We start from the raw sequence: 26,747 nt of genomic DNA, 5'->3' as shown, positions 1-26,747 counted from the left end.
TGTATGGAGAACCAGGATGACTGGAAGAACTGGTCAGATGTATGGAGAACCAGGATGACTAAAAGAACTGGCCAGATGTATGGAGAACCATCTGGGATGACTGGAAGAACTGGTCAGATGTATGGAGAACCAGGATGACTGGAAGAACTGGCCAGATGTATGGAGAACCATCTGGGATGACTGGAAGAACTGGCCAGATGTATGGAGAACCATCTGGGATGACTGGAAGAACTGGCCAGATGTATGGAGAACCATCTGGGATGACTGGAAGAACTGGCCAGATGTAGGGAGAACCAGGATGACTGGAAGAACTGGCCAGATGTATGGAGAACCAGGATGACTGGAAGAACTGGCCAGATGTATGGAGAACCAGGATGACTGAAGAACTGGCCAGATGTATGTAGAACCATCTGAGATGACTGGAATAACTGGCCAGATGTATGGAGAACCAGGATGACTGGAAGAACTGGCCAGATGTATGGAGAACCATCTGGGATGACTGGAAGAACTGACCAGATGTATGGAGAACCAGGATGACTGGAAGAACTGGTCAGATGTATGGAGAACCAGGATGACTGGAAGAACTGGCCAGATGTATGGAGAACCAGGATGACTGGAAGAACTGGCCAGATGTATGGAGAACCAGGATGACTGGAAGAACTGGCCGGATGTATGGAGAACCAGGATGACTGAAAGAACTGGTCAGATGTATGGAGAACCATCTGGGATGACTGGAAGAACTGACCAGATGTATGGAGAACCAGGATGACTGGAAGAACTGGCCACATGTATGGAGAACCAGGATGACTGGAAGAACTGGCCGGATGTATGGAGAACCAGGATGACTGGAAGAACTGGTCAGATGTATGGAGAACCATCTGGGATGACTGGAAGAACTGACCAGATGTATGGAGAACCAGGATGACTGGAAGAACTGGTCAGATGTATGGAGGACCAGGATGACTGGAAGAACTGGCCAGATGTATGGAGAACCAGGATGACTGGAAGAACTGGCCAGATGTATGGAGAACCAGGATGACTGGAAGAACTGGCCAGATGTATGGAGAACCAGGATGACTGGAAGAACTGGCCAGATGTATGGAGAACCATCTGGGATGACTGGAAGAACTGGCCAAATGTATGGATAACCAGGATGACTGGAAGAACTGGCCAGATTAATGGAGAACCAGGAGAACCAGGATGACTGGAAGAACTGGCCAGATGTATGGAGAACCAGGATGACTGAAGAACTGGCCAGATGTATGGAGAACCAGGATGACTGAAGAACTGGCCAGATGTATGTAGAACCATCTGGGATGACTGGAAGAACTGGCCGGATGTATGGAGAACCAGGATGACTGGAAGAACTGGCCAGATGTATGGAGAACCATCTGAGATGACTGGAAGAACTGGCCAGATGTATGGAGAACCATCTGAGATGACTGGAAGAACTGGCCAGATGTATGGAGAACCAGGATGACTGGAAGAACTGGCCAGATGTATGGAGAACCATCTGAGATGACTGGAAGAACTGGCCAGATGTATGGAGCACCATCTGAGATGACTGAAGAACTGGCCAGATGTATGGAGAACCAGGATGACTGGAAGAACTGGCCAGATGTATGGAGAACCAGGATGACTGGAAGAACTGGCCAGATGTATGGAGAACCATCTGGGATGACTGGAAGAACTGGCCAGATGTATGGAGAACCAGGATGACTGGAAGAACTGGCCGGATGTATGGAGAACCAGGATGACTGGAAGAACTGGCCAGATGTATGGAGAACCATCTGAGATGACTGGAAGAACTGGCCAGATGTATGGAGAACCAGGATGACTGGAAGAACTGGCCAGATGAATGGAGAACCAGGATGACTGGAAGAACTGGCCAGATGAATGGAGAACCAGGATGACTGGAAGAACTGGCCGGATGTATGGAGAACCAGGATGACTGGAAGCAACAATGGAAGACTCATCTGAGGACGACCTAGAGAGTAAACCACACTGTATTTAGTTCTGGTCTAAAGAGACCCAGTAAACCACACTGTATTTAGTTCTGGTCTAAAGAGACCCAGTAAACCACACTGTATTTAGTTCTGGTCTAAAGAGACCCAGTAAACCACACTGTATTTAGTTCTGGTCTAAAGATACCCTAACAAACCACACTGTATTTAGTTCTGGTCTAAAGAGACCCAGTAAACCACACTGTATTTAGTTCTGGTCTAAAGAGACCCAGTAAACCACACTGTATTTAGTTCTGGTCTAAAGAGACCCAGTAAACCACACTGTATTTAGTTCTGGTCTAAAGAGACCCATTAAACCACACTGTATTTAGTTCTGGTCTAAAGAGACCCAGTAAACCACACTGTATTTAGTTCTGGTCTAAAGAGACCCAGTAAACCACACTGTATTGACTGATAACTTTCTCCAACTCAACAGCTCCAAGACAGAGGCCATTCTCATCGGCACCCCACACCAGGTCAAATCATCCCCAATAACCAGCATCACCTTCTCCACCCAGGACCTCCCCCTCTCACCTGTAGTCACCAACTTGGGTGTAAAAATGGACCCCCAACTGACCTTTGACCCTCACATCAAACACCTCTGCAAAACCTCATTCTTTCACCTCCGAAACATAGCCAGACTCCGTCCCACACTCACCCTGCCAGATGCAGAAAAACTTGTTCACGCCTTTGTCTCCTCAAGGCTTGACTACTGCAACGCACTTCTCACCGGGCTCCCTAGCAAGAGCATCCAGAGGCTCCAGTACATCCAGAACAGTGCTGCTAGGATCCTGGTGAGAGTGCGGAAATATGATCATATCACACCCATACTCCATTCCCTTCACTGGCTTCCCGTCTCCTCCAGAATAGAATACAAGGTCTGCCTCCTCACCCATCAGTGCATCCACAGCAACGCCCCTTCCTATCTGAAGGAACTCATTGAACCCCCAGCCTCCACCCGCTCCCTCCGCTCTGGAAAGTCTAACACACTCAAAACCACCAAAACAAAACTCCGCACCATGGGGGACCGGGCCTTCTGTTCAGCTGGTCCTCGGCTGTGGAATGCCCTCCCCGACCACCTGAGAGCACCACAATCCGTGGACGCTTTTAACAGGGGACTTAAGACATTTCTTTTTAACAAGGCATTTGGCCAGCTGGACCATTAGTTGCCCGGTGTGCTTTTAATCCTTTTAGCAGTATACCATGAAATGTCATTTTAGTCATTTTATTTAATCATGCATTATTTTAAGATTATTTTTCTTATTCTTCTTCTTGTTGTAGCACTTTGAGATTTGTTTCAAATGTAAAGTGCGTTATAAATAAAATTTATTATTATTATTGTATTTAGTTCTGGTCTAAAGAGACCCTAACAAACCACACTGTATTTAGTTCTGGTCTAAAGAGACCCAGTAAACCACACTGTATTTAGTTCTGGTCTAAAGATACCCTAACAAACCACACTGTATTTAGTTCTGGTCTAAAGAGACCCAGTAAACCACACTGTATTTAGTTCTGGTCTAAAGAGACCCAGTAAACCACACTGTATTTAGTTCTGGTCTAAAGAGACCCAGTAAACCACACTGTATTTAGTTCTGGTCTAAAGAGACCCAGTAAACCACACTGTATTTAGTTCTGGTCTAAAGAGACCCAGTAAACCACACTGTATTTAGTTCTGGTCTAAAGAGACCCTAACAAACCACACTGTATTTAGTTCTGATCTAAAGAGACCCATTAAACCACACTGTATTTAGTTCTGGTCTAAAGAGACTCAGTAAACCACACTGTATTTAGCTCTGGTCTAAAGAGACCCAGTAAACCACACTGTATTTAGTTCTGGTCTAAAGAGACCCAGTAAACCACACTGTATTTAGTTCTGGTCTAAAGAGACTCAGTAAACCACACTGTATTTAGTTCTGGTCTAAAGAGACCCAGTAAACCACACTGTATTTAGTTCTGGTCTAAAGAGACCCAGTAAACCACACTGTATTTAGTTCTGGTCTAAAGAGACCCTAACAAACCACACTGTATTTAGTTCTGGTCTAAAGAGACCCAGTAAACCACACTGTATTTAGTTCTGGTCTAAAGAGACCCCAACAAACCACACTGTATTTAGTTCTGGTCTAAAGAGACCCAGTAAACCACACTGTATTTAGTTCTTCTCTAAAGATACCCTAACAAACCACACTGTATTTAGTTCTGGTCTAAAGAGACCCAGTAAACCACACTGTATTTAGTTCTGGTCTAAAGAGACCCAGTAAACCACACTGTATTTAGTTCTGGTCTAAAGAGACCCAGTAAACCACACTGTATTTAGTTCTGGTCTAAAGAGACCCAGTAAACCACACTGTATTTAGTTCTGGTCTAAAGAGACCCAGTAAACCACACTGTGTTTAGTTCTGGTCTAAAGAGACCCAGTAAACCACACTGTATTTAGTTCTGGTCTAAAGAGACCCAGTAAACCACACTGTATTTAGTTCTGGTCTAAAGAGACTCAGTAAACCACACTGTATTTAGTTCTGGTCTAAAGAGACCCAGTAAACCACACTGTATTTAGTTCTGGTCTAAAGAGACCCAGTAAACCACACTGTATTTAGTTCTGGTCTAAAGAGACCCTAACAAACCACACTGTATTTAGTTCTGGTCTAAAGAGACCCATTAAACCACACTGTATTTAGTTCTGGTCTAAAGAGACCCAGTAAACCACACTGTATTTAGTTCTGGTCTAAAGAGACTCAGTAAACCACACTGTATTTAGTTCTGGTCTAAAGAGACCCATTAAACCACACTGTATTTAGTTCTGGTCTAAAGAGACCCAGTAAACCACACTGTATTTAGTTCTGGTCTAAAGAGACCCAGTAAACCACACTGTATTTAGTTCTGGTCTAAAGAGACCCAGTAAACCACACTGTATTTAGTTCTGGTCTAAAGAGACTCAGTAAACCACACTGTATTTAGTTCTGGTCTAAAGAGACCCAGTAAACCACACTGTATTTAGTTCTGGTCTAAAGAGACTCAGTAAACCACACTGTATTTAGTTCTGGTCTAAAGAGACCCAGTAAACCACACTGTATTTAGTTCTGGTCTAAAGAGACTCAGTAAACCACACTGTATTTAGTTCTGGTCTAAAGAGACCCATTAAACCACACTGTATTTAGTTCTGGTCTAAAGAGACCCAGTAAACCACACTGTATTTAGTTCTGGTCTAAAGAGACCCAGTAAACCACACTGTATTTAGTTCTGGTCTAAAGAGACCCAGTAAACCACACTGTATTTAGTTCTGGTCTAAAGAGACCCAGTAAACCACACTGTATTTAGTTCTGGTCTAAAGAGACCCAGTAAACCACACTGTATTTAGTTCTGGTCTAAAGAGACTCAGTAAACCACACTATATTTAGTTCTGGTCTAAAGAGACCCAGTAAACCACACTGTATTTAGTTCTGGTCTAAAGAGACCCAGTAAACCACACTGTATTTAGTTCTGGTCTAAAGAGACCCAGTAAACCACACTGTATTTAGTTCTGGTCTAAAGAGACTCAGTAAACCACACTGTATTTAGTTCTGGTCTAAAGAGACCCATTAAACCACACTGTATTTAGTTCTGGTCTAAAGAGACCCAGTAAACCACACTGTATTTAGTTCTGGTCTAAAGAGACCCAGTAAACCACACTGTATTTAGTTCTGGTCTAAAGAGACCCAGTAAACCACACTGTATTTAGTTCTGGTCTAAAGAGACTCAGTAAACCACACTGTATTTAGTTCTGGTCTAAAGAGACCCAGTAAACCACACTGTATTTAGTTCTGGTCTAAAGAGACCCAGTAAACCACACTGTATTTAGTTCTGGTCTAAAGAGACCCTAACAAACCACACTGTATTTAGTTCTGGTCTAAAGAGACCCAGTAAACCACACTGTATTTAGTTCTGGTCTAAAGAGACCCTAACAAACCACACTGTATTTAGTTCTGGTCTAAAGAGACCCAGTAAACCACACTGTATTTAGTTCTGGTCTAAAGAGACCCAGTAAACCACACTGTATTTAGTTCTGGTCTAAAGAGACCCAGTAAACCACACTGTATTTAGTTCTGGTCTAAAGAGACCCCAACAAACCACACTGTATTTAGTTCTGGTCTAAAGAGACCCCAACAAACCACACTGTATTTAGTTCTGGTCTAAAGAGACCCAGTAAACCACACTGTATTTAGTTCTGGTCTAAAGAGACCCAGTAAACCACACTGTATTTAGTTCTGGTCTAAAGAGACCCAGTAAACCACACTGTATTTAGTTCTGGTCTAAAGAGACCCAGTAAACCACACTGTATTTAGTTCTGGTCTAAAGAGACCCTAACAAACCACACTGTATTTAGTTCTGGTCTAAAGAGACCCAGTAAACCACACTGTATTTAGTTCTGGTCTAAAGAGACCCAGTAAACCACACTGTATTTAGTTCTGGTCTAAAGAGACCCAGTAAACCACACTGTATTTAGTTCTGGTCTAAAGAGACCCAGTAAACCACACTGTATTTAGTTCTGGTCTAAAGAGACCCAGTAAACCACACTGTATTTAGTTCTGGTCTAAAGAGACCCAGTAAACCACACTGTATTTAGTTCTGGTCTAAAGAGACCCTAACAAACCACACTGTATTTAGTTCTGGTCTAAAGAGACCCAGTAAACCACACTGTATTTAGTTCTGGTCTAAAGAGACCCAGTAAACCACACTGTATTTAGTTCTGGTCTAAAGAGACCCAGTAAACCACACTGTATTTAGTTCTGGTCTAAAGAGACCCAGTAAACCACACTGTATTTAGTTCTGGTCTAAAGAGACTCAGTAAACCACACTGTATTTAGTTCTGGTCTAAAGAGACCCAGTAAACCACACTGTATTTAGTTCTGGTCTAAAGAGACCCAGTAAACCACACTGTATTTAGTTCTGGTCTAAAGAGACCCTAACAAACCACACTGTATTTAGTTCTGGTCTAAAGAGACCCAGTAAACCACACTGTATTTAGTTCTGGTCTAAAGAGACCCCAACAAACCACACTGTATTTAGTTCTGGTCTAAAGAGACCCAGTAAACCACACTGTATTTAGTTCTGGTCTAAAGATACCCTAACAAACCACACTGTATTTAGTTCTGGTCTAAAGAGACCCAGTAAACCACACTGTATTTAGTTCTGGTCTAAAGAGACCCAGTAAACCACACTGTATTTAGTTCTGGTCTAAAGAGACCCAGTAAACCACACTGTATTTAGTTCTGGTCTAAAGAGACCCTAACAAACCACACTGTATTTAGTTCTGATCTAAAGAGACCCATTAAACCACACTGTATTTAGTTCTGGTCTAAAGAGACTCAGTAAACCACACTGTATTTAGCTCTGGTCTAAAGAGACCCAGTAAACCACACTGTATTTAGTTCTGGTCTAAAGAGACCCAGTAAACCACACTGTATTTAGTTCTGGTCTAAAGAGACCCAGTAAACCACACTGTATTTAGTTCTGGTCTAAAGAGACCCAGTAAACCACACTGTATTTAGTTCTGGTCTAAAGAGACCCAGTAAACCACACTGTATTTAGTTCTGGTCTAAAGAGACCCAGTAAACCACACTGTATTTAGCTCTGGTCTAAAGAGACCCAGTAAACCACACTGTATTTAGTTCTGGTCTAAAGAGACCCAGTAAACCACACTGTATTTAGTTCTGGTCTAAAGAGACCCAGTAAACCACACTGTATTTAGTTCTGGTCTAAAGAGACCCAGTAAACCACACTGTATTTAGCTCTGGTCTAAAGAGACCCAGTAAACCACACTGTATTTAGTTCTGGTCTAAAGAGACTCAGTAAACCACACTGTATTTAGCTCTGGTCTAAAGAGACCCAGTAAACCACACTGTATTTAGTTCTGGTCTAAAGAGACCCAGTAAACCACACTGTATTTAGTTCTGGTCTAAAGAGACCCAGTAAACCACACTGTATTTAGTTCTGGTCTAAAGAGACCCAGTAAACCACACTGTATTTAGTTCTGGTCTAAAGAGACCCAGTAAACCACACTGTATTTAGTTCTGGTCTAAAGAGACCCAGTAAACCACACTGTATTTAGTTCTGGTCTAAAGAGACCCAGTAAACCACACTGTATTTAGTTCTGGTCTAAAGAGACCCAGTAAACCACACTATTTAGTTCTGGTCTAAAGAGACTCAGTAAACCACACTGTATTTAGTTCTGGTCTAAAGAGACCCAGTAAACCACACTGTATTTAGTTCTGGTCTAAAGAGACCCAGTAAACCACACTGTATTTAGTTCTGGTCTAAAGAGACCCTAACAAACCACACTGTATTTAGTTCTGGTCTAAAGAGACCCAGTAAACCACACTGTATTTAGTTCTGGTCTAAAGAGACCCCAACAAACCACACTGTATTTAGTTCTGGTCTAAAGAGACCCAGTAAACCACACTGTATTTAGTTCTGGTCTAAAGATACCCTAACAAACCACACTGTATTTAGTTCTGGTCTAAAGAGACCCAGTAAACCACACTGTATTTAGTTCTGGTCTAAAGAGACCCAGTAAACCACACTGTATTTAGTTCTGGTCTAAAGAGACCCAGTAAACCACACTGTATTTAGTTCTGGTCTAAAGAGACCCAGTAAACCACACTGTATTTAGTTCTGGTCTAAAGAGACTCAGTAAACCACACTGTATTTAGTTCTGGTCTAAAGAGACCCAGTAAACCACACTGTATTTAGTTCTGGTCTAAAGAGACCCAGTAAACCACACTGTATTTAGTTCTGGTCTAAAGAGACCCAGTAAACCACACTGTATTTAGTTCTGGTCTAAAGAGACCCAGTAAACCACACTGTATTTAGTTCTGGTCTAAAGAGACCCAGTAAACCACACTGTATTTAGTTCTGGTCTAAAGAGACCCAGTAAACCACACTGTATTTAGTTCTGGTCTAAAGAGACCCTAACAAACCACACTGTATTTAGTTCTGGTCTAAAGAGACCCATTAAACCACACTGTATTTAGTTCTGGTCTAAAGAGACCCAGTAAACCACACTGTATTTAGTTCTGGTCTAAAGAGACTCAGTAAACCACACTGTATTTAGTTCTGGTCTAAAGAGACCCAGTAAACCACACTGTATTTAGTTCTGGTCTAAAGAGACTCAGTAAACCACACTGTATTTAGTTCTGGTCTAAAGAGACCCAGTAAACCACACTGTATTTAGTTCTGGTCTAAAGAGACCCATTAAACCACACTGTATTTAGTTCTGGTCTAAAGAGACCCAGTAAACCACACTGTATTTAGTTCTGGTCTAAAGAGACCCAGTAAACCACACTGTATTTAGTTCTGGTCTAAAGAGACCCTAACAAACCACACTGTATTTAGTTCTGGTCTAAAGAGACCCTAACAAACCACACTGTATTTAGTTCTGGTCTAAAGAGACCCAGTAAACCACACTGTATTTAGTTCTGGTCTAAAGAGACCCTAACAAACCACACTGTATTTAGTTCTGGTCTAAAGAGACCCAGTAAACCACACTGTATTTAGTTCTGGTCTAAAGAGACCCAGTAAACCACACTGTATTTAGTTCTGGTCTAAAGAGACCCAGTAAACCACACTGTATTTAGTTCTGGTCTAAAGAGACCCAGTAAACCACACTGTATTTAGTTCTGGTCTAAAGAGACCCAGTAAACCACACTGTATTTAGTTCTGGTCTAAAGACACCCAGTAAACCACACTGTATTTAGTTCTGGTCTAAAGAGACCCAGTAAACCACACTGTATTTAGTTCTGGTCTAAAGAGACCCAGTAAACCACACTGTATTTAGTTCTGGTCTAAAGAGACCCTAACAAACCACACTGTATTTAGTTCTGGTCTAAAGAGACCCCAACAAACCACACTGTATTTAGTTCTGGTCTAAAGAGACCCAGTAAACCACACTGTATTTAGTTCTGGTCTAAAGAGACCCAGTAAACCACACTGTATTTAGTTCTGGTCTAAAGAGACCCAGTAAACCACACTGTATTTAGTTCTGGTCTAAAGAGACCCTAACAAACCACACTGTATTTAGTTCTGGTCTAAAGAGACCCAGTAAACCACACTGTATTTAGTTCTGGTCTAAAGAGACCCAGTAAACCACACTGTATTTAGTTCTGGTCTAAAGAGACCCAGTAAACCACACTGTATTTAGTTCTGGTCTAAAGAGACCCAGTAAACCACACTGTATTTAGTTCTGGTCTAAAGAGACCCATTAAACCACACTGTATTTAGTCCTGGTCTAAAGAGACCCAGTAAACCACACTGTATTTAGTTCTGGTCTAAAGAGACCCTAACAAACCACACTGTATTTAGTTCTGGTCTAAAGAGACCCAGTAAACCACACTGTATTTAGTTCTGGTCTAAAGAGACCCAGTAAACCACACTGTATTTAGTTCTGGTCTAAAGAGACCCTAACAAACCACACTGTATTTAGTTCTGGTCTAAAGAGACCCTAACAAACCACACTGTATTTAGTTCTGGTCTAAAGAGACCCAGTAAACCACACTGTATTTAGTTCTGGTCTAAAGAGACCCAGTCAACCACACTGTATTTAGTTCTGGTTTAAAGAGACCCAGTAAACCACACTGTATTTAGTTCTGGTTTAAAGAGACTCAGTAAACCACACTGTATTTAGTTCTGGTCTAAAGAGACCCAGTAAACCACACTGTATTTAGTTCTGGTCTAAAGAGACCCAGTAAACCACACTGTATTTAGTTCTGGTCTAAAGAGACCCAGTAAACCACACTGTATTTAGTTCTGGTCTAAAGAGACCCAGTAAACCACACTGTATTTAGTTCTGGTCTAAAGAGACCCAGTAAACCACACTGTATTTAGTTCTGGTCTAAAGAGACCCAGTAAACCACACTGTATTTAGTTCTGGTCTAAAGAGACCCAGTAAACCACACTGTATTTAGTTCTGGTCTAAAGAGACTCAGTAAACCACACTGTATTTAGTTCTGGTCTAAAGAGACCCAGTAAACCACACTGTATTTAGTTATGGTCTAAAGAGACCCAGTAAACCACACTGTATTTAGTTCTGGTCTAAAGAGACCCTAACAAACCACACTGTATTTAGTTCTGGTCTAAAGAGACCCAGTAAACCACACTGTATTTAGTTCTGGTCTAAAGACACCCAGTAAACCACACTGTATTTAGTTCTGGTCTAAAGAGACCCAGTAAACCACACTGTATTTAGTTCTGGTCTAAAGAGACCCAGTAAACCACACTGTATTTAGTTCTGGTCTAAAGAGACCCAGTAAACCACACTGTATTTAGTTCTGGTCTAAAGAGACCCTAACAAACCACACTGTATTTAGTTCTGGTCTAAAGAGACCCAGTAAACCACACTGTATTTAGTTCTGGTCTAAAGAGACCCAGTAAACCACACTGTATTTAGTTCTGGTCTAAAGAGACCCAGTAAACCACACTGTATTTAGTTCTGGTCTAAAGAGACCCAGTAAACCACACTGTATTTAGTTCTGGCCTAAATAGACCCAGTAAACCACACTGTATTTAGTTCTGGTCTAAAGAGACCCAGTAAACCACACTGTATTTAGTTCTGGTCTAAAGAGACCCAGTAAACCACACTGTATTTAGTTCTGGTCTAAAGAGACCCAGTAAACCACACTGTATTTAGTTCTGGTCTAAAGAGACCCAGTAAACCACACTGTATTTAGTTCTGGTCTAAAGAGACCCCAACAAACCACACTGTATTTAGTTCTGGTCTAAAGAGACCCAGTAAACCACACTGTATTTAGTTCTGGTCTAAAGAGACCCAGTAAACCACACTGTATTTAGTTCTGGTCTAAAGAGACCCAGTAAACCACACTGTATTTAGTTCTGGTCTAAAGAGACCCAGTAAACCACACTGTATTTAGTTCTGGTCTAAAGAGACCCCAACAAACCACACTGTATTTAGTTCTGGTCTAAAGAGACCCAGTAAACCACACTGTATTTAGTTCTGGTCTAAAGAGACCCAGTAAACCACACTGTATTTAGTTCTGGTCTAAAGACACCCAGTAAACCACACTGTATTTAGTTCTGGTCTAAAGAGACCCAGTAAACCACACTGTATTTAGTTCTGGTCTAAAGAGACCCAGTAAACCACACTGTATTTAGTTCTGGTCTAAAGAGATCCAGTAAACCACACTGTATTTAGTTCTGGTCTAAAGAGACCCTAACAAACCACACTGTATTTAGTTCTGGTCTAAAGAGACCCAGTAAACCACACTGTATTTAGTTCTGGTCTAAAGAGACCCAGTAAACCACACTGTATTTAGTTCTGGTCTAAAGACACCCAGTAAACCACACTGTATTTAGTTCTGGTCTAAAGAGACCCAGTAAACCACACTGTATTTAGTTCTGGTCTAAAGAGACCCAGTAAACCACACTGTATTTAGTTCTGGTCTAAAGAGACCCCAACAAACCACACTGTATTTAGTTCTGGTCTAAAGAGACCCAGTAAACCACACTGTATTTAGTTCTGGTCTAAAGAGACCCAGTAAACCACACTGTATTTAGTTCTGGTCTAAAGAGACCCAGTAAACCACACTGTATTTAGTTCTGGTCTAAAGAGACCCAGTAAACCACACTGTATTTAGTTCTGGTCTAAAGAGACCCCAACAAACCACACTGTATTTAGTTCTGGTCTAAAGAGACCCAGTAAACCACACTGTATTTAGTTCTGGTCTAAAGAGACCCCAACAAACCACACTGTATTTAGTTCTGGTCTAAAGAGACCCAGTAAACCACACTGTATTTAGTTCTGGTCTAAAGAGACCCAGTAAACCACACTGTATTTAGTTCTGGTCTAAAGACACCCAGTAAACCACACTGTATTTAGTTCTGGTCTAAAGAGACCCAGTAAACCACACTGTATTTAGTTCTGGTCTAAAGAGACCCAGTAAACCACACTGTATTTAGTTCTGGTCTAAAGAGATCCAGTAAACCACACTGTATTTAGTTCTGGTCTAAAGAGACCCTAACAAACCACACTGTATTTAGTTCTGGTCTAAAGAGACCCAGTAAACCACACTGTATTTAGTTCTGGTCTAAAGAGACCCAGTAAACCACACTGTATTTAGTTCTGGTCTAAAGACACCCAGTAAACCACACTGTATTTAGTTCTGGTCTAAAGAGACCCAGTAAACCACACTGTATTTAGTTCTGGTCTAAAGAGACCCAGTAAACCACACTGTATTTAGTTCTGGTCTAAAGAGATCCAGTAAACCACACTGTATTTAGTTCTGGTCTAAAGAGACCCAGTAAACCACACTGTATTTAGTTCTGGTCTAAAGAGACCCAGTAAACCACACTGTATTTAGTTCTGGTCTAAAGAGACCCAGTAAACCACACTGTATTTAGTTCTGGTCTAAAGAGACCCAGTAAACCACACTGTATTTAGTTCTGGTCTAAAGAGACCCAGTAAACCACACTGTATTTAGTTCTGGTCTAAAGAGACCCATTAAACCACACTGTATTTAGTTCTGGTCTAAAGAGACCCAGCATCAAACAATACTTTATGTATCTGTTTTCTATGAACACCGTTCAGGTGTAAAGACCACCTCAGACAGAAGAGACCCTTTAGTCGGGGAGTAAACGGAGGTGAACGGCAGTGCCTAGGATCGCTGAAGAATGGAAGAAAAATAAATAGATTACAGCGATCCAGTTTTATATCATTACAAAAATACCTATAAAAACGTGTGGAGACGCCTTGAGCACTGAAACTGTTTTAAAATAATGTTTATTTCTTTCTCCCTGTGTGTGTGTGTGTGTGTGTGTGTGTGTGTGTGTGTGTGTGTGTGTGTGTGTGTGTGTGTGTGTGTGCGCGTGCGCGTGCGCGTGCGTGTGCGCGTGTGCGTGTGCGTGTGTGTGTGTGCGTGCGCGCGTGCACAGACTACAGGACTACACTTCAGACACACCGACAACACCGTCCAGTGGCTCAGAGGAATGGAGTCTGTAGGACTGCCCAAGGTAACATTTATTAGTTATATTAATTATATTCATTATGGATGGAGTCTGTAGGACTGCCCAAGGTAACATTTATTAGTTATATTAATTATATTAATTTATTATACCTTTTATTCATTATATTTAATTGCATTGAAGGAAGCATGAGCTCAGTTCGGGGCTCTCCCCAGGTTGCAGATTCTTCTTTTTGGGTCAAAATAAACAAGCTATATTTGAGCCTCATTTCTCGTTTGTTTGTTCCTTGCTTACAAAAACAATGTTTTTGGGGATTAAATGACATTTTGCGGCAGCCGTTTAAAAAGTGGATTTTTTACTTCCTGACTGGGAGAAAACAAAGTGTTTTACCTGCACCCTTTTTATCTTCTTTCTTATTATTTGTTCGGCCCCAAAGAAATGTGTTTATTTTTTTTTAATGTTTTTTTGTGGCTTTCGCCTTTAGTTTTACATTTTTTTAATGGCGGCACAGAGACAGTAGGCTGACAGGAAATGGGGAGAGAGATGGGGGGGTGACATGCAGTAAAGGCCGCCGGGATCGGGAGTCGAACCCGCGGCACACTGCCAGACTGGATTACCAGCCAAGGTGCCTGGACCACTGAGCCACGGCCCAGGCCAGAAGTGTGTTTATTGCCATGATTTGTCAACTGTGCTGGTGTCCAACTTGTAGATGTCATTAGTGCGTCCATAATGGAATTGCCCTCCATGGATAAACATGACCTTCCCCAAGGCACAGGCAGAGTGGTCGCAACACCGTTTCGGAACAGTCCCAGAAACCTCCTTCTTCAACCAAAGGTGGGCGTCGACATCGAAGGCATAAATCCGTCTGCCTCCTCTCCAGATGTAGATCACGTCTTCAATCAGCACAGCTGTGCATCCCAAATACAGGAAGGGGATCTCGATGTGACGTTCTTTTCCCTCCTCGATGGTCACCGGCGGTAACGTCCTCCAGCATAAAGACACTGTGTTGAAGACGTGGACATTGGTCTGGTACATGTTGGCGCTGTGGGAGCGTCCTCCGAAGCAGTACAGCTGCTGCTCCACTGCCACGGCAGCGCGGAACGTCCTCCCTGCTCCTTCCTCATGAAGTGTCCAGCGCAGCATCATGAGCTCTCTGGTGGAGCTGTTGCCCTCGCCACCCGGCTACGGATAAGCAGTTGAATGGATGGATGTATGCAATGGATTCTGGTCCAATGGCTTTCGCTTCAGCTCTATATGATCTTGATATGATATGATATTGATCTAGATTGCTTTGTTCTGTCAAATTCAGCTTTATTGGCAATTTCCTCATCCGGGTCTATGGATCTGATGTTGTGAGCTGTGCGATCTATCTCACCTTCCTTTATACTAGTCTGGCCTTGGTGGACATGTCCATATTTGGTGTACATGTCCATATTTGTGGACATGTCCATATTTGGTGGACATGTTACAGTTGTAGTAGTAGTAGTAGTAGTACTTTTGCCTATTCAATGCTTATCCTGTTTCTTGTTTGAGTCATTTGATCATTTTTTATTATTTTTTTCCCTGGGCTAGAGTCTGTTCTTGTGGTCTGGTATTGTTGCTAATCATGGCTGCCAGTTCCTATTGACTGTTGCTAGTCATGGCTGCCAGTTCCTATTGACTGTTGCTAGTCATGGCTGCCAGTTCCTATTGACTGTTGCTAGTCATGGCTGCCAGTTCCTATTGACTGTTGCTAGTCATCGCTGCCAGTTCCTATTGTCGCTCTGGATTAAGAGCGTCTGCTAAATGCCTAAATTGTAAATTGTAATTGTCCTATTGACTGTTGCTAGTCATGGCTGCCAGTTCCTATTGCCTCTTGCCAGTGCTTAATTTCAGCCGGAGCTTGGCGGAGCTCAGCTCCGGTACCTGTAGGGGGCACTCCGCCCTGGTAGCCTCCCATAGCGGAGCCGATTGGTCTTATACTGAGACTATGCAGGTTGCACAGGGCCCCCGGTTCCCAAAAAGGCCTCCACCCGCCCTGCGCTGCGCCCCGCACTGCGCAAAGAACTAGGGCTAGCTGGTGGCTAGCGGCCGGGCTAGCTGGTGGCTAGCGGCCTGGCTAGCTGGTGGCTAGCGGCCTGGCTAGCTGGTGGCTAACGGCCGGGCTAGCTGGTAGCTAGCGGCCGGGCTAGCAGTATTGCTGCTGCAGTTGGTAATCAATAATCATCTCTCTTATCATGACATGGTGACTCACTGTAGTCTCACTCTCTGTGACTGTACAGTCTGTGGCTAGCCTGTGCAGTCTGATGTGTGAAAAAGTATTTGGTATACCTACTGCCTGGCTGTCACTCTGGGGAGGAATTACCGCAAAATAACCGCCATAAATACCCCAAAACTTGACTAATAAATGATTTTTCGCCAATGCCCACTGGTGCACTGGCGCACACGTGCATGTGCAGGAGTTGAGCGCTGGCATCCATTGTGTTAGAGATTAAGCACTGGCTGTTGCTAGTCATGGCTGCCAGTTCCCACCTGATGTTGTGTGGGAGTTCAGACTGATCCAGACCGTACTGAATAACTGCTATCTTACATAATGTGTTGAGGCTAGGACTGAAGTCTAAGACAAACAGGTCACCTGGTCTGTTGTCTGCTCCAAAGAGGATGATACGATCTCCCACCGTGCAACAGTTACGGATAAGCGGTTGAATGGATGCAATGGATTCTGGTCCAATGGCTTTCGCTTCAGCTCTATATGATCTTGATATGATATTGATCTAGATTGCTTTGTTTTGGCAATTTCCGAGTCCGGGTCTATTGATCTGATGTTGTGAGCTGTGAGATCTATCTCACCTTCCTTTTATACTAGTCTGGCCTTGGTGGACATGTCCATATTTGGTGGACATGTCCATATTTGGTGGACATGTCCATATTTGGATGGTGGGGGAGGGGTCACATGTCATAATATGTCACTGATGTACAGTACAGTACAGTACAGTACAGTACAGTACGGTTCAGTATTGCACCCAAATAGTCTGACTGAAGAAGTGGACACCTGGACAACTAGTCACCAACTGGCCACCTGGATGAGTGGGCACCTGCACAACTGGCCAACTGGACAACTGGCCAACTGGACAACTGGCCACCTGGACAACTGGCCAACTGGACAACTGGCCACCTGGACAACTGGCCACCTGCACAACTGGCCACCTGGACAACTGGCCACCTGGACAACTGGCCACCTGGACAACTAGCCACCTGCACAACTGGCCACCTGGACAACTGGCCACCTGGACAACTGGCCAACTGGACAACTGGCCACCTGGACAACTGGCCACCTGCACAACTGGCCACCTGGACAACTGGCCAACTGGACAACTGGCCAACTGGACAACTGGCCACCTGGACAACTGGCCACCTGGACAACTGGCCACCTGGACAACTGGCCACCTGGACAACTGGCCACCTGCACAACTGGCCACCTGGACAACTGGCCAACTGGACAACTGGCCACCTGCACAACTGGCCACCTGGACAACTGGCCACCTGGACAACTGGCCACCTAAACAACTGGCCAACTGGACAACTGGCCACCTGGACAACTGGCCACCTGGACAACTGGCCACCTGGACAACTGGCCACCTGCACAACTGGCCACCTGGACAGATCTACAAGCTATGAGCTTGTAGATCTGCTATTTTTCAATAGCTAAATTATAACATAATGTTTAAAACACCAAAAGGGGTTCCCGCCCAGAATGGGTTAACGAACCACTCATTGTCGGTTCTTTGCTGCTTGTTTTCTCAGAAAAATACTTGTTGTTTTTGACCAATCCGCCCGACGTTCAGATGTAAACAGTGATTTCTGATCGCATCGCGGCCGCCATGTTACCGCTGGTGGTGAAAGCTGCTGCTGCTCGTACAACTTTTAGCTCCTCCTCTCGCTGTGTGACCCGGAGGTAGTTCGGCCCAAATTCACAGATATTGCCTGGCTGCCTGCGGTAATTTCACATGAACACCAGGGGGCGATGAAAGTGTTAAGAGCTCTTATTGTTGTCAGTTCTGAATCAAATAAGTGCAAAATACCAAATGATTGGGTTTCAATTTTTTGTGTGTGTGTGTGTGTGTGCGCGCGCGTGCGTGCGTGCGTGCCATCCTACAGATATTCTACCCAGAGACCACCGATGTTTACGACCGCAAGAACATGCCCAAGGTGGTCTACTGCATACATGCACTGAGGTGAGCGCACGCACGCACGCACGCACGCACGCACGCACACACGCACGCACGCACGCACGCACACACACACACACACACTGAGGTACACGCACACTGACACAGGAGTGGTTGGAGTTTTGAGTGGTGCTACCCACTTCATTACGCAGCAATATGTGTCTTTATGTGCGTGTGTGTGCCTGTCCGTCCGAGCACGGAAAAAGCTGTTTTTTATCGCCATAATAAACCAATGTCGTCCGTGTATCGTATTGTCAACCATGTGACACGTAGGGTTACAGCCCTAGTGAACATGGACCACCTAGTGGTGACACGTAGGGTTACAGCCCTAGTGAACATGGACCACCTAGTGGTGACACGTAGGGTTACAGCCCTAGTGAACATGGTCCACCTGGTGGTGACACGTAGGGTTACAGCCCTAGTGAACATGGACCACCTAGTGGTGACACGTAGGGTTACAGCCCTAGTGAACATGGACCACCTAGTGGTGACACGTAGGGTTACAGCCCTAGTGAACATGGATCACCTAGTGGTTACACGTAGGGTTACAGCCCTAGTGAACATGGACCACCTAGTGGTGACACGTAGGGTTACAGCCCTAGTGAACATGGACCACCTGGTGGTGACACGTAGGGTTACAGCCCTAGTGAACATGGACCACCTGGTGGTGACACGTAGGGTTACAGCCCTAGTGAACATGGACCACCTGGTGGTGACACGTAGGGTTACAGCCCTAGTGAACATGGACCACCTAGTGGTGACACGTAGGGTTACAGCCCTAGTGAACATGGACCCCCTAGTGGTGACACGTAGGGTTACAGCCCTAGTGAACATGGACCACCTAGTGGTGACACGTAGGGTTACAGCCCTAGTGAACATGGACCACCTGGTGGTGACACGTAGGGTTACAGCCCTAGTGAACATGGACCACCTAGTGGTGACACGTAGGGTTACAGCCCTAGTGAACATGGCCCACCTAGTGGTGACACGTAGGGTTACAGCCCTAGTGAACATGGACCCCCTAGTGGTGACACGTAGGGTTACAGCCCTAGTGAACATGGCCCACCTAGTGGTGACACGTAGGGTTACAGCCCTAGTGAACATGGACCCCCTAGTGGTGACACGTAGGGTTACAGCCCTAGTGAACATGGACCCCCTAGTGGCTACAGGCGACATTACACTGTTGTTTCTTTAAATGGATCCCGCCGTGGCGGTTTCCTCTTCCTGTGGGCGTGGCCGTGGCGGTTTCCTCTTCCTGTGGGCGTGGCCGTGGCGGTTTCCTCTTCCTGTGGGCGTGGCCACCGCTCTCATAACGCGTGCAGAGCGTTGAGAGCTGTCACTTCCTGTCTGTTCCCCACAGCTATTTCCTGTCCCCGTGCACCAGCATTTCCTGTCTGTCCCCACACAGCTTCAGCCTGTGAATGATGTCATCTGCACGCACGCACGCACGCACGCACGCACGCACGCACGCACGCACGCACGCACGCACGCACGCACGCACACACGCAATCCAAAGCATCGTTAGGAGATAAAGGACCATGTTTAGAGCTCAATAAAACGATGGGTAATATGTTAAACGGTGTGTGTGTGTGTGTGTGTGTGTGTGTGTGTGTGTGTGTGTGTGTGTGTGTGTGTGTGTGTGTGTGTGTGTGTGTGTGTGTGTGTGTGTGTGTGTGTGTGTGTGTGTGTGTGTGTGTGTGTGTGTGTGTGTGTGTGTTTGACGTTTAGAGGATTTAGAACACGTTCCTGTCCCAGCTGCATCCATGCCATGTATTTGTTGTTATAGTTCTGATATTAATAGTGACTCATAGGAATAGACGATGTGACAACCAGGTATAGTCTGGTGACCACCGGAGAGACTGGTGACAACCAGGTATAGTCTGGTGACCACCGGAGAGACTGGTGACAACCAGGTATAGTCTGGTGACCACCGGAGAGACTGGTGACAACCAGGTATAGTCTGGTGACCACCGGAGAGACTGGTGACAACCAGGTATAGTCTGGTGACCACCGGAGAGACTGGTGACAACCAGGTATAGTCTGGTGACCACCGGAGAGACTGGTGACAACCAGGTATAGTCTGGTGACCACCGGAGAGACTGGTGACAACCAGGTATAGTCTGGTGACCACCGGAGAGACGGTGACAACCAGGTATAGTCTGGTGACCACCGGAGAGACGGTGACAACCAGGTATAGTCTGGTGACCACCGGAGAGACGGTGACAGCCGGAATGTAGTCGGCACCCGGGTGAGCAGTATGGGTTAGCGCCCCAGCCTGTGTCCTCCGTGAGGAGGTGAGCAGTATGGGTTACCCCGGCTGGGTCGCCTGAGTGAGGGGTATGATGTTGGTAGACCCGAAACCCTGTTGACCTCAGGATACATCACTGAAGATACGTCCCAGGTGATGACCTCAGGATACATCACTGAGGATACGTCCCAGGTGGTGACCTCAGGATACATCACTGAGGATACGTCCCAGGTGGTGACCTCAGGATACATCACTGATGATACGTCCCAGGTGGTGACCTCAGGATACATCACTGAAGATACGTCCCAGGTGATGACCTCAGGATACATCACTGAGGATACGTCCCAGGTGATGACCTCAGGATACATCACTGAGGATACGTCCCAGGTGGTGACCTCATGATACATCACTGAGGATACGTCCCATGTGTTGACCTCCGGATACATCACTGATGATACGTCCCAGGTGATACATCACTGAGGATACGTCCCAGGTGATACATCACTGAGGATACGTCCCAGGTGATGACATCAGGATACATCACTGAGGATACGTCCCAGGTGATGACCTCAGGATACATCACTGAGGATACGTCCCAGGTGTGGTTTTAGATATTTTAGATTTTAGCAGTGAGCCCCATAGACATATAAACGGCGCGTGTCACAATTGAAGGCACAATTTTCCCGAGATTCCTTGCAAAGCATTTTGCCTTCAATGAGCAGCTTCCTTCAATGAGCAGCTTCCTTCAATGAGCAGCTTCCTTCAATGAGCAGCTTCCTTCAATGAGCAGCTTCCTTCAATGGGCAGCTTCCTTCAATGGGCAGCTGAGCAGCTTCCTTCAATGAGCAGCTTCCTTCAATGAGCAGCTTCCTTCAATGGGCAGCTTCCTTCAATGAGCAGCTTCCTTCAATGAGCAGCTTCCTTCAATGAGCAGCTTCCTTCAATGAGCAGCTTCCTTCAATGGGCAGCTTCCTTCAATGAGCAGCTTCCTTCAATGGGCAGCTTCCTTCAATGGGCAGCTGAGCAGCTTCCTTCAATGAGCAGCTTCCTTCAATGAGCAGCTTCCTTCAATGGGCAGCTTCCTTCAATGGGCAGCTTCCTTCAATGGGCAGCTTCCTTCAATGAGCAGCTTCCTTCAATGGGCAGCTTCCTTCAATGGGCAGCTTCCTTCAATGAGCAGCTTCCTTCAATGGGCAGCTTCCTTCAATGGGCAGCTTCCTTCAATGAGCAGCTTCCTTCAATGGGCAGCTTCCTTCAATGGGCAGCTTCCTTCAATGAGCAGCTGCAGCTTCCTTCAATGGGCAGCTTCCTTCAATGGGCAGCTTCCTTCAATGGGCAGCTTCCTTCAATGGGCAGCTTCCTTTAATGGGCAGCTTCCGTGTACGTAACCTGAGTCGTGCTGTGATTGGCCAGTTGTCACTCTCGTGACAGCGAGAGACATGGAGGAGTCGCATGAGTGACGTCACTTGGGCAGTAGCCTCGGGTCACTTGGGCAGTAGCCTCGGGTCACTTGGGCAGTAGCCTCGGGTCACTTGGGCAGTAGCCTCGGAAACCCAGACGTTTTTATTTCCTGCAGGGAGAAAAAAAAAGTCTGGGTCCGAGTCCACTTCAATTCGGCATAGAGTAGGCCCCTCCCCCTCCCCCATAGAGTAGTGCAAACATCACTAGATCATCTACATAGAGTAGGCCTAGTGCAAACATCACTCACTCTCTGCTGATTTCTGATCGTCTGCACCTTTGTTAAATTGACACACACACACACACACACACACACACACACACACACACACACACACACACACACACACACACACACACACACTCCTCTCTCTCTCTGTCGCTCTAATTAATCAGTCTCATGTCTAGCAGCTGTGCATAGTTTCTCCCGGCGGATCCTGCCGGGAGCTGCCTATGCCATAAAAAGCATAGGTGAGTTCCAGGCTACTTGGGCAGCGACGCAGCAACCGCCTTCAGCACTTCTAAATAATACAGAACTGTTGCTTTGTGTTCACTCTTTAATGTTTTCTGTTAGTAATCTAATCCCCCCCTGGCTCTGATGTTGTATTAATAACTTTGTTGTGTGTTTGTTTGTCTTGTTTTGTATTGTATTGTAATGTATTGTCATGACTGTTATATATGTTGACATATATATATATGTTAAGATTTGTTAAAAAAAAGCCTCCAGCTGCACCTCCGCTTGACTTCCTGCCTTCATTGGGATGAACTGCAGCGGCCAGGGAGGATAATATCTATGGTGAGCCCAGTGTCTCTGATGTCATGGACACTGGGCTCACTTCCTTCCTGGACTACATGTTGTCTCAGTAAGACATCCCCCCCTCCCCCCTATCCACAATGAGGAGCAGTGCATCATGGGAATTGTAGTTGTAGTCGCTATTAGTCAGGAGGATGGGTGGCCCACTCTGACCACTCATCTGTTATTACAGCCATCAGGAGGATGGGTGGCCCACTCTGACCACTCATCTGTTATTACAGCCATGTGTTTGTTTGGCTTTGCTCTGAGTCTGTTGTAGAGCTGTGGTCAAGTCCTGAGAGGGTCCCCTTCCTGCTCGCACGCACGCACGCGCACGCACGCACGCACGCACGCACGTACGCACGCACGCACGCACGCACGCACGCACGCACGCACGCACGCACGCACGCACGCACGCACGCACGCACGCACGCACATCATGTGTCCACTCGCACGCAAACACACACGCTTCCTTCCTGAAAAGCTGGTCCGACTTCCACTGGGAACCAATAGATATTCAGCAGCGAAACATGTGGACGCACGTGTGTACACACACACACACGCACGCACGCACGCACGCACGCACGCACGCACGCAGACATTTTGTGTATTATTTTGGTGTCATGGTACAGGAAGTACAATGTATTTTAAATTGTGTCTGAATAATCCCGTAGTAAAGAAATGGGCTGTGAAACACACGCACGCACACACACACACACACACACACACACACACACACACACACACACACACACACACACACACACACACACAACACACACACACACACACACACTCATTCATTCATTCATTCATTCACTCACTCACTCACTCACTCACTCACTCACTCACTCACTCACTCACTCACACACACACACACACACACACACACACACACACACACACACACACACTCATTCATTCATTCATTCACTCACTCACTCACTCACTCACTCACTCACTCACTCACACACACACACACACACACACACACACACACACACACACACACACACACACACACACACACACACACACACACACACACACACACACACACACACACACACACACACACACACACACATATAGTGTGTGCGTGCGTGCGTGCGTTGTGGTCAAAGGGCAGTGAAAGCCAGCTTGTGCATGTGTCTCCTCATGCTAGAACACACACACACACACACACACACACACACACACACACACACACACACACACACACACACACACACACACCTCTGTATAATTCATGGCGTGTCTTTAGCAGACAGCCTCGTTAAGAACATGACACTTTAATGAACTTTTCTCTAAACCACCTGACCTGGCTGCTGCGTTCCTATTGGCTCAGTGGGAGCCAATCGGACCAAGTGCCCTGGCTGGTGTCATGTGACGAGCCTGCCCCCTTGTGGGGAAGCGTGTGACCTACATTTATTTTGTTACCTGCTTACAATGTATCAGTGTTGGAAAAAATACTGCAATGTTTACTTGAAGGGATTGTGAATAAATAATGTTTTTTGTAATTGTCTCCACCAGGCCGAAGGCATGGGGAGAGAGTATGTTTAGTTGTCTCCACCATGAAGGCATGGGGAGAGAGTATGTTTAGTTGTCTCCACCATGAAGGCATGGGGAGAGAGTATGTTTAGTTGTCTCCACCATGAAGGCATGGGGAGAGAGTATGTTTAGTTGTCTCCACCATGAAGGCATGGGGAGAGAGTATGTTTAGTTGTCTCCACCAGGCCGAAGGCATGGGGAGAGAGTATGTTTAGTTGTCTCCACCATGAAGGCATGGGGAGAGAGTATGTTTAGTTGTCTCCACCAGGCCGAAGGCATGGGGAGAGAGTATGTTTAGTTGTCTCCACCAGGCCGAAGGCATGGGGAGAGAGTATGTTTAGTTGTCTCCACCAGGCTGAAGGCATGGGGAGAGAGTATGTTTAGTTGTCTCCACCAGGCTGAAGGCATGGGGAGAGAGTATGTTTAGATGTCTCCACCAGGCTGAAGGCATGAGGAGAGAGTATGTTTAGTTGTCTCCACCAGGCCGAAGGCATGGGGAGAGAGTATGTTTAGTTGTCTCCACCATGAAGGCATGGGGAGAGAGTATGTTTAGTTGTCTCCACCAGGCCGAAGGCATGGGGAGAGAGTATGTTTAGTTGTCTCCACCATGAAGGCATGGGGAGAGAGTATGTTTAGTTGTCTCCACCATGAAGGCATGGGGAGAGAGTATGTTTAGTTGTCTCCACCAGGCCGAAGGCATGGGGAGAGAGTATGTTTAGTTGTCTCCACCAGGCCGAAGGCATGGGGAGAGAGTATGTTTAGTTGTCTCTACCAGGCCGAAGGCATGGGGAGAGAGTATGTTTAGTTGTCTCCACCAGGCCGAAGGCATGGGGAGAGAGTATGTTTAGTTGTCTCCACCAGGCCGAAGGCATGGGGAGAGAGTATGTTTAGTTGTCTCCTCCAGGCCGAAGGCGTGGGGAGAGAGTATGTTTAGTTGTCTCCACCAGGCTGAAGGCATGGGGAGAGAGTATGTTTTATTGTCTCCACCAGGCTGAAGGCATGGGGAGAGAGTATGTTTAGTTGTCTTCACCAGGCCGAAGGCATGGGGAGAGAGTATGTTTAGTTGTCTCCACCAGGCTGAAGGCATGGGGAGAGAGTATGTTTAGTTGTCTCCACCATGAAGGCATGGGGAGAGAGTATGTTTAGTTGTCTCCACCAGGCCGAAGGCATGGGGAGAGAGTATGTTTAGTTGTCTCCACCAGGCTGAAGGCATGGGGAGAGAGTATGTTTAGATGTCTCCACCAGGCTGAAGGCATGAGGAGAGAGTATGTTTAGTTGTCTCCACCAGGCCGAAGGCATGGGGAGAGAGTATGTTTAGTTGTCTCCACCATGAAGGCATGGGGAGAGAGTATGTTTAGTTGTCTCCACCATGAAGGCATGGGGAGAGAGTATGTTTAGTTGTCTCCACCAGGCCAAAGGCATGGGGAGAGAGTATGTTTAGTTGTCTCCACCAGGCCGAAGGCATGGGGAGGGAGTATGTTTAGTTGTCTCCACCATGCTGAAGGCCTGGGGAGAGAGTATGTTTAGTTGTTTCCACCAGGCCGAAGGCATGGGGAGAGAGTATGTTTAGTTGTCTCCACCATGAAGGCATGGGGAGAGAGTATGTTTAGTTGTTTCCACCAGGCCGAAGGCATGGGGAGAGAGTTTGTTTAGTTGTCTCCACCAGGCCGAAGGCATGGGGAGAGAGTATGTTTAGTTGTCTGCACCATGAAGGCATGGGGAGAGAGTATGTTTAGTTGTCTCCACCATGAAGACATGGGGAGAGAGTATGTTTAGTTGTCTCCACCATGAAGGCATGGGGAGAGAGTGTGTTTTATTGTCTCCACCAGGCCGAAGGCATGGGGAGAGAGTATGTTTAGTTGTCTCCACCATGAAGGCATGGGGAGAGAGTATGTTTAGTTGTCTCCACCATGAAGGCATGGGGAGAGAGTATGTTTAGTTGTCTCCACCATGAAGGCATGGGGAGAGTATGTTTAGTTGTCTCCACCAGGCTGAAGGCATGGGGAGAGAGTATGTTTAGTTGTCTCCACCATGAAGGCATGGGGAGAGTATGTTTAGTTGTCTCCACCAGGCCGAAGGCATGGGGAGAGAGTATGTTTAGTTGTCTCCACCAGGCTGAAGGCATGGGGAGAGAGTATGTTTAGTTGTCTCCACCAGGCTGAAGGCATGGGGGGAGAGTATGTTTAGTTGTCTCCACCAGGCTGAAGGCATGGGGAGAGAGTATGTTTAGATGTCTCCACCAGGCTGAAGGCATGGGGAGAGAGTATGTTTAGTTGTCTCCACCAGGCTGAAGGCATGGGGAGAGAGTATGTTTAGTTGTCTCCACCAGGCTGAAGGCATGGGGAGAGAGTATGTTTAGTTGTCTCCACCAGGCTGAAGGCATGGGGAGAGATTGATTGATTGATTGATTGAAGAATTTATTAACAGTTTGCAGAATTACAGTACATTTCAAGCACAAACTCAATACAAAGGCTGTTAACTGTGAGAGGACGACCCAATTAAGCATTACACTTGTTTCCAACAGGGTCCACCATGTTCAA

General features: G+C 45.8%; 1 protein-coding gene across 2 annotated transcripts in view; it reads left to right on the top strand.

The window, feature by feature from the left end:
• Positions 1 to 26,747, top strand: part of iqgap2 (IQ motif containing GTPase activating protein 2) — a 169,413-nt gene that overhangs the window by 22,851 nt on the left and 119,815 nt on the right. For both annotated transcript variants that reach the window (XM_079518014.1, XM_079518015.1), the window contains 2 exons: positions 13,920 to 13,997; positions 18,087 to 18,163. In XM_079518014.1, coding sequence (XP_079374140.1) covers positions 13,920 to 13,997; positions 18,087 to 18,163 — 155 coding nt within the window. The remainder of the gene's footprint in view (positions 1 to 13,919; positions 13,998 to 18,086; positions 18,164 to 26,747) is intronic.

The sequence above is a fragment of the Electrona antarctica genome (assembly GCF_951216825.1).
Source record: "Electrona antarctica genome assembly, chromosome: 13".
In the NCBI taxonomy this organism is placed as follows: Eukaryota; Metazoa; Chordata; class Actinopteri; order Myctophiformes; family Myctophidae; genus Electrona; species Electrona antarctica.
This window is presented reverse-complemented; position numbering and strand designations above follow the sequence as displayed.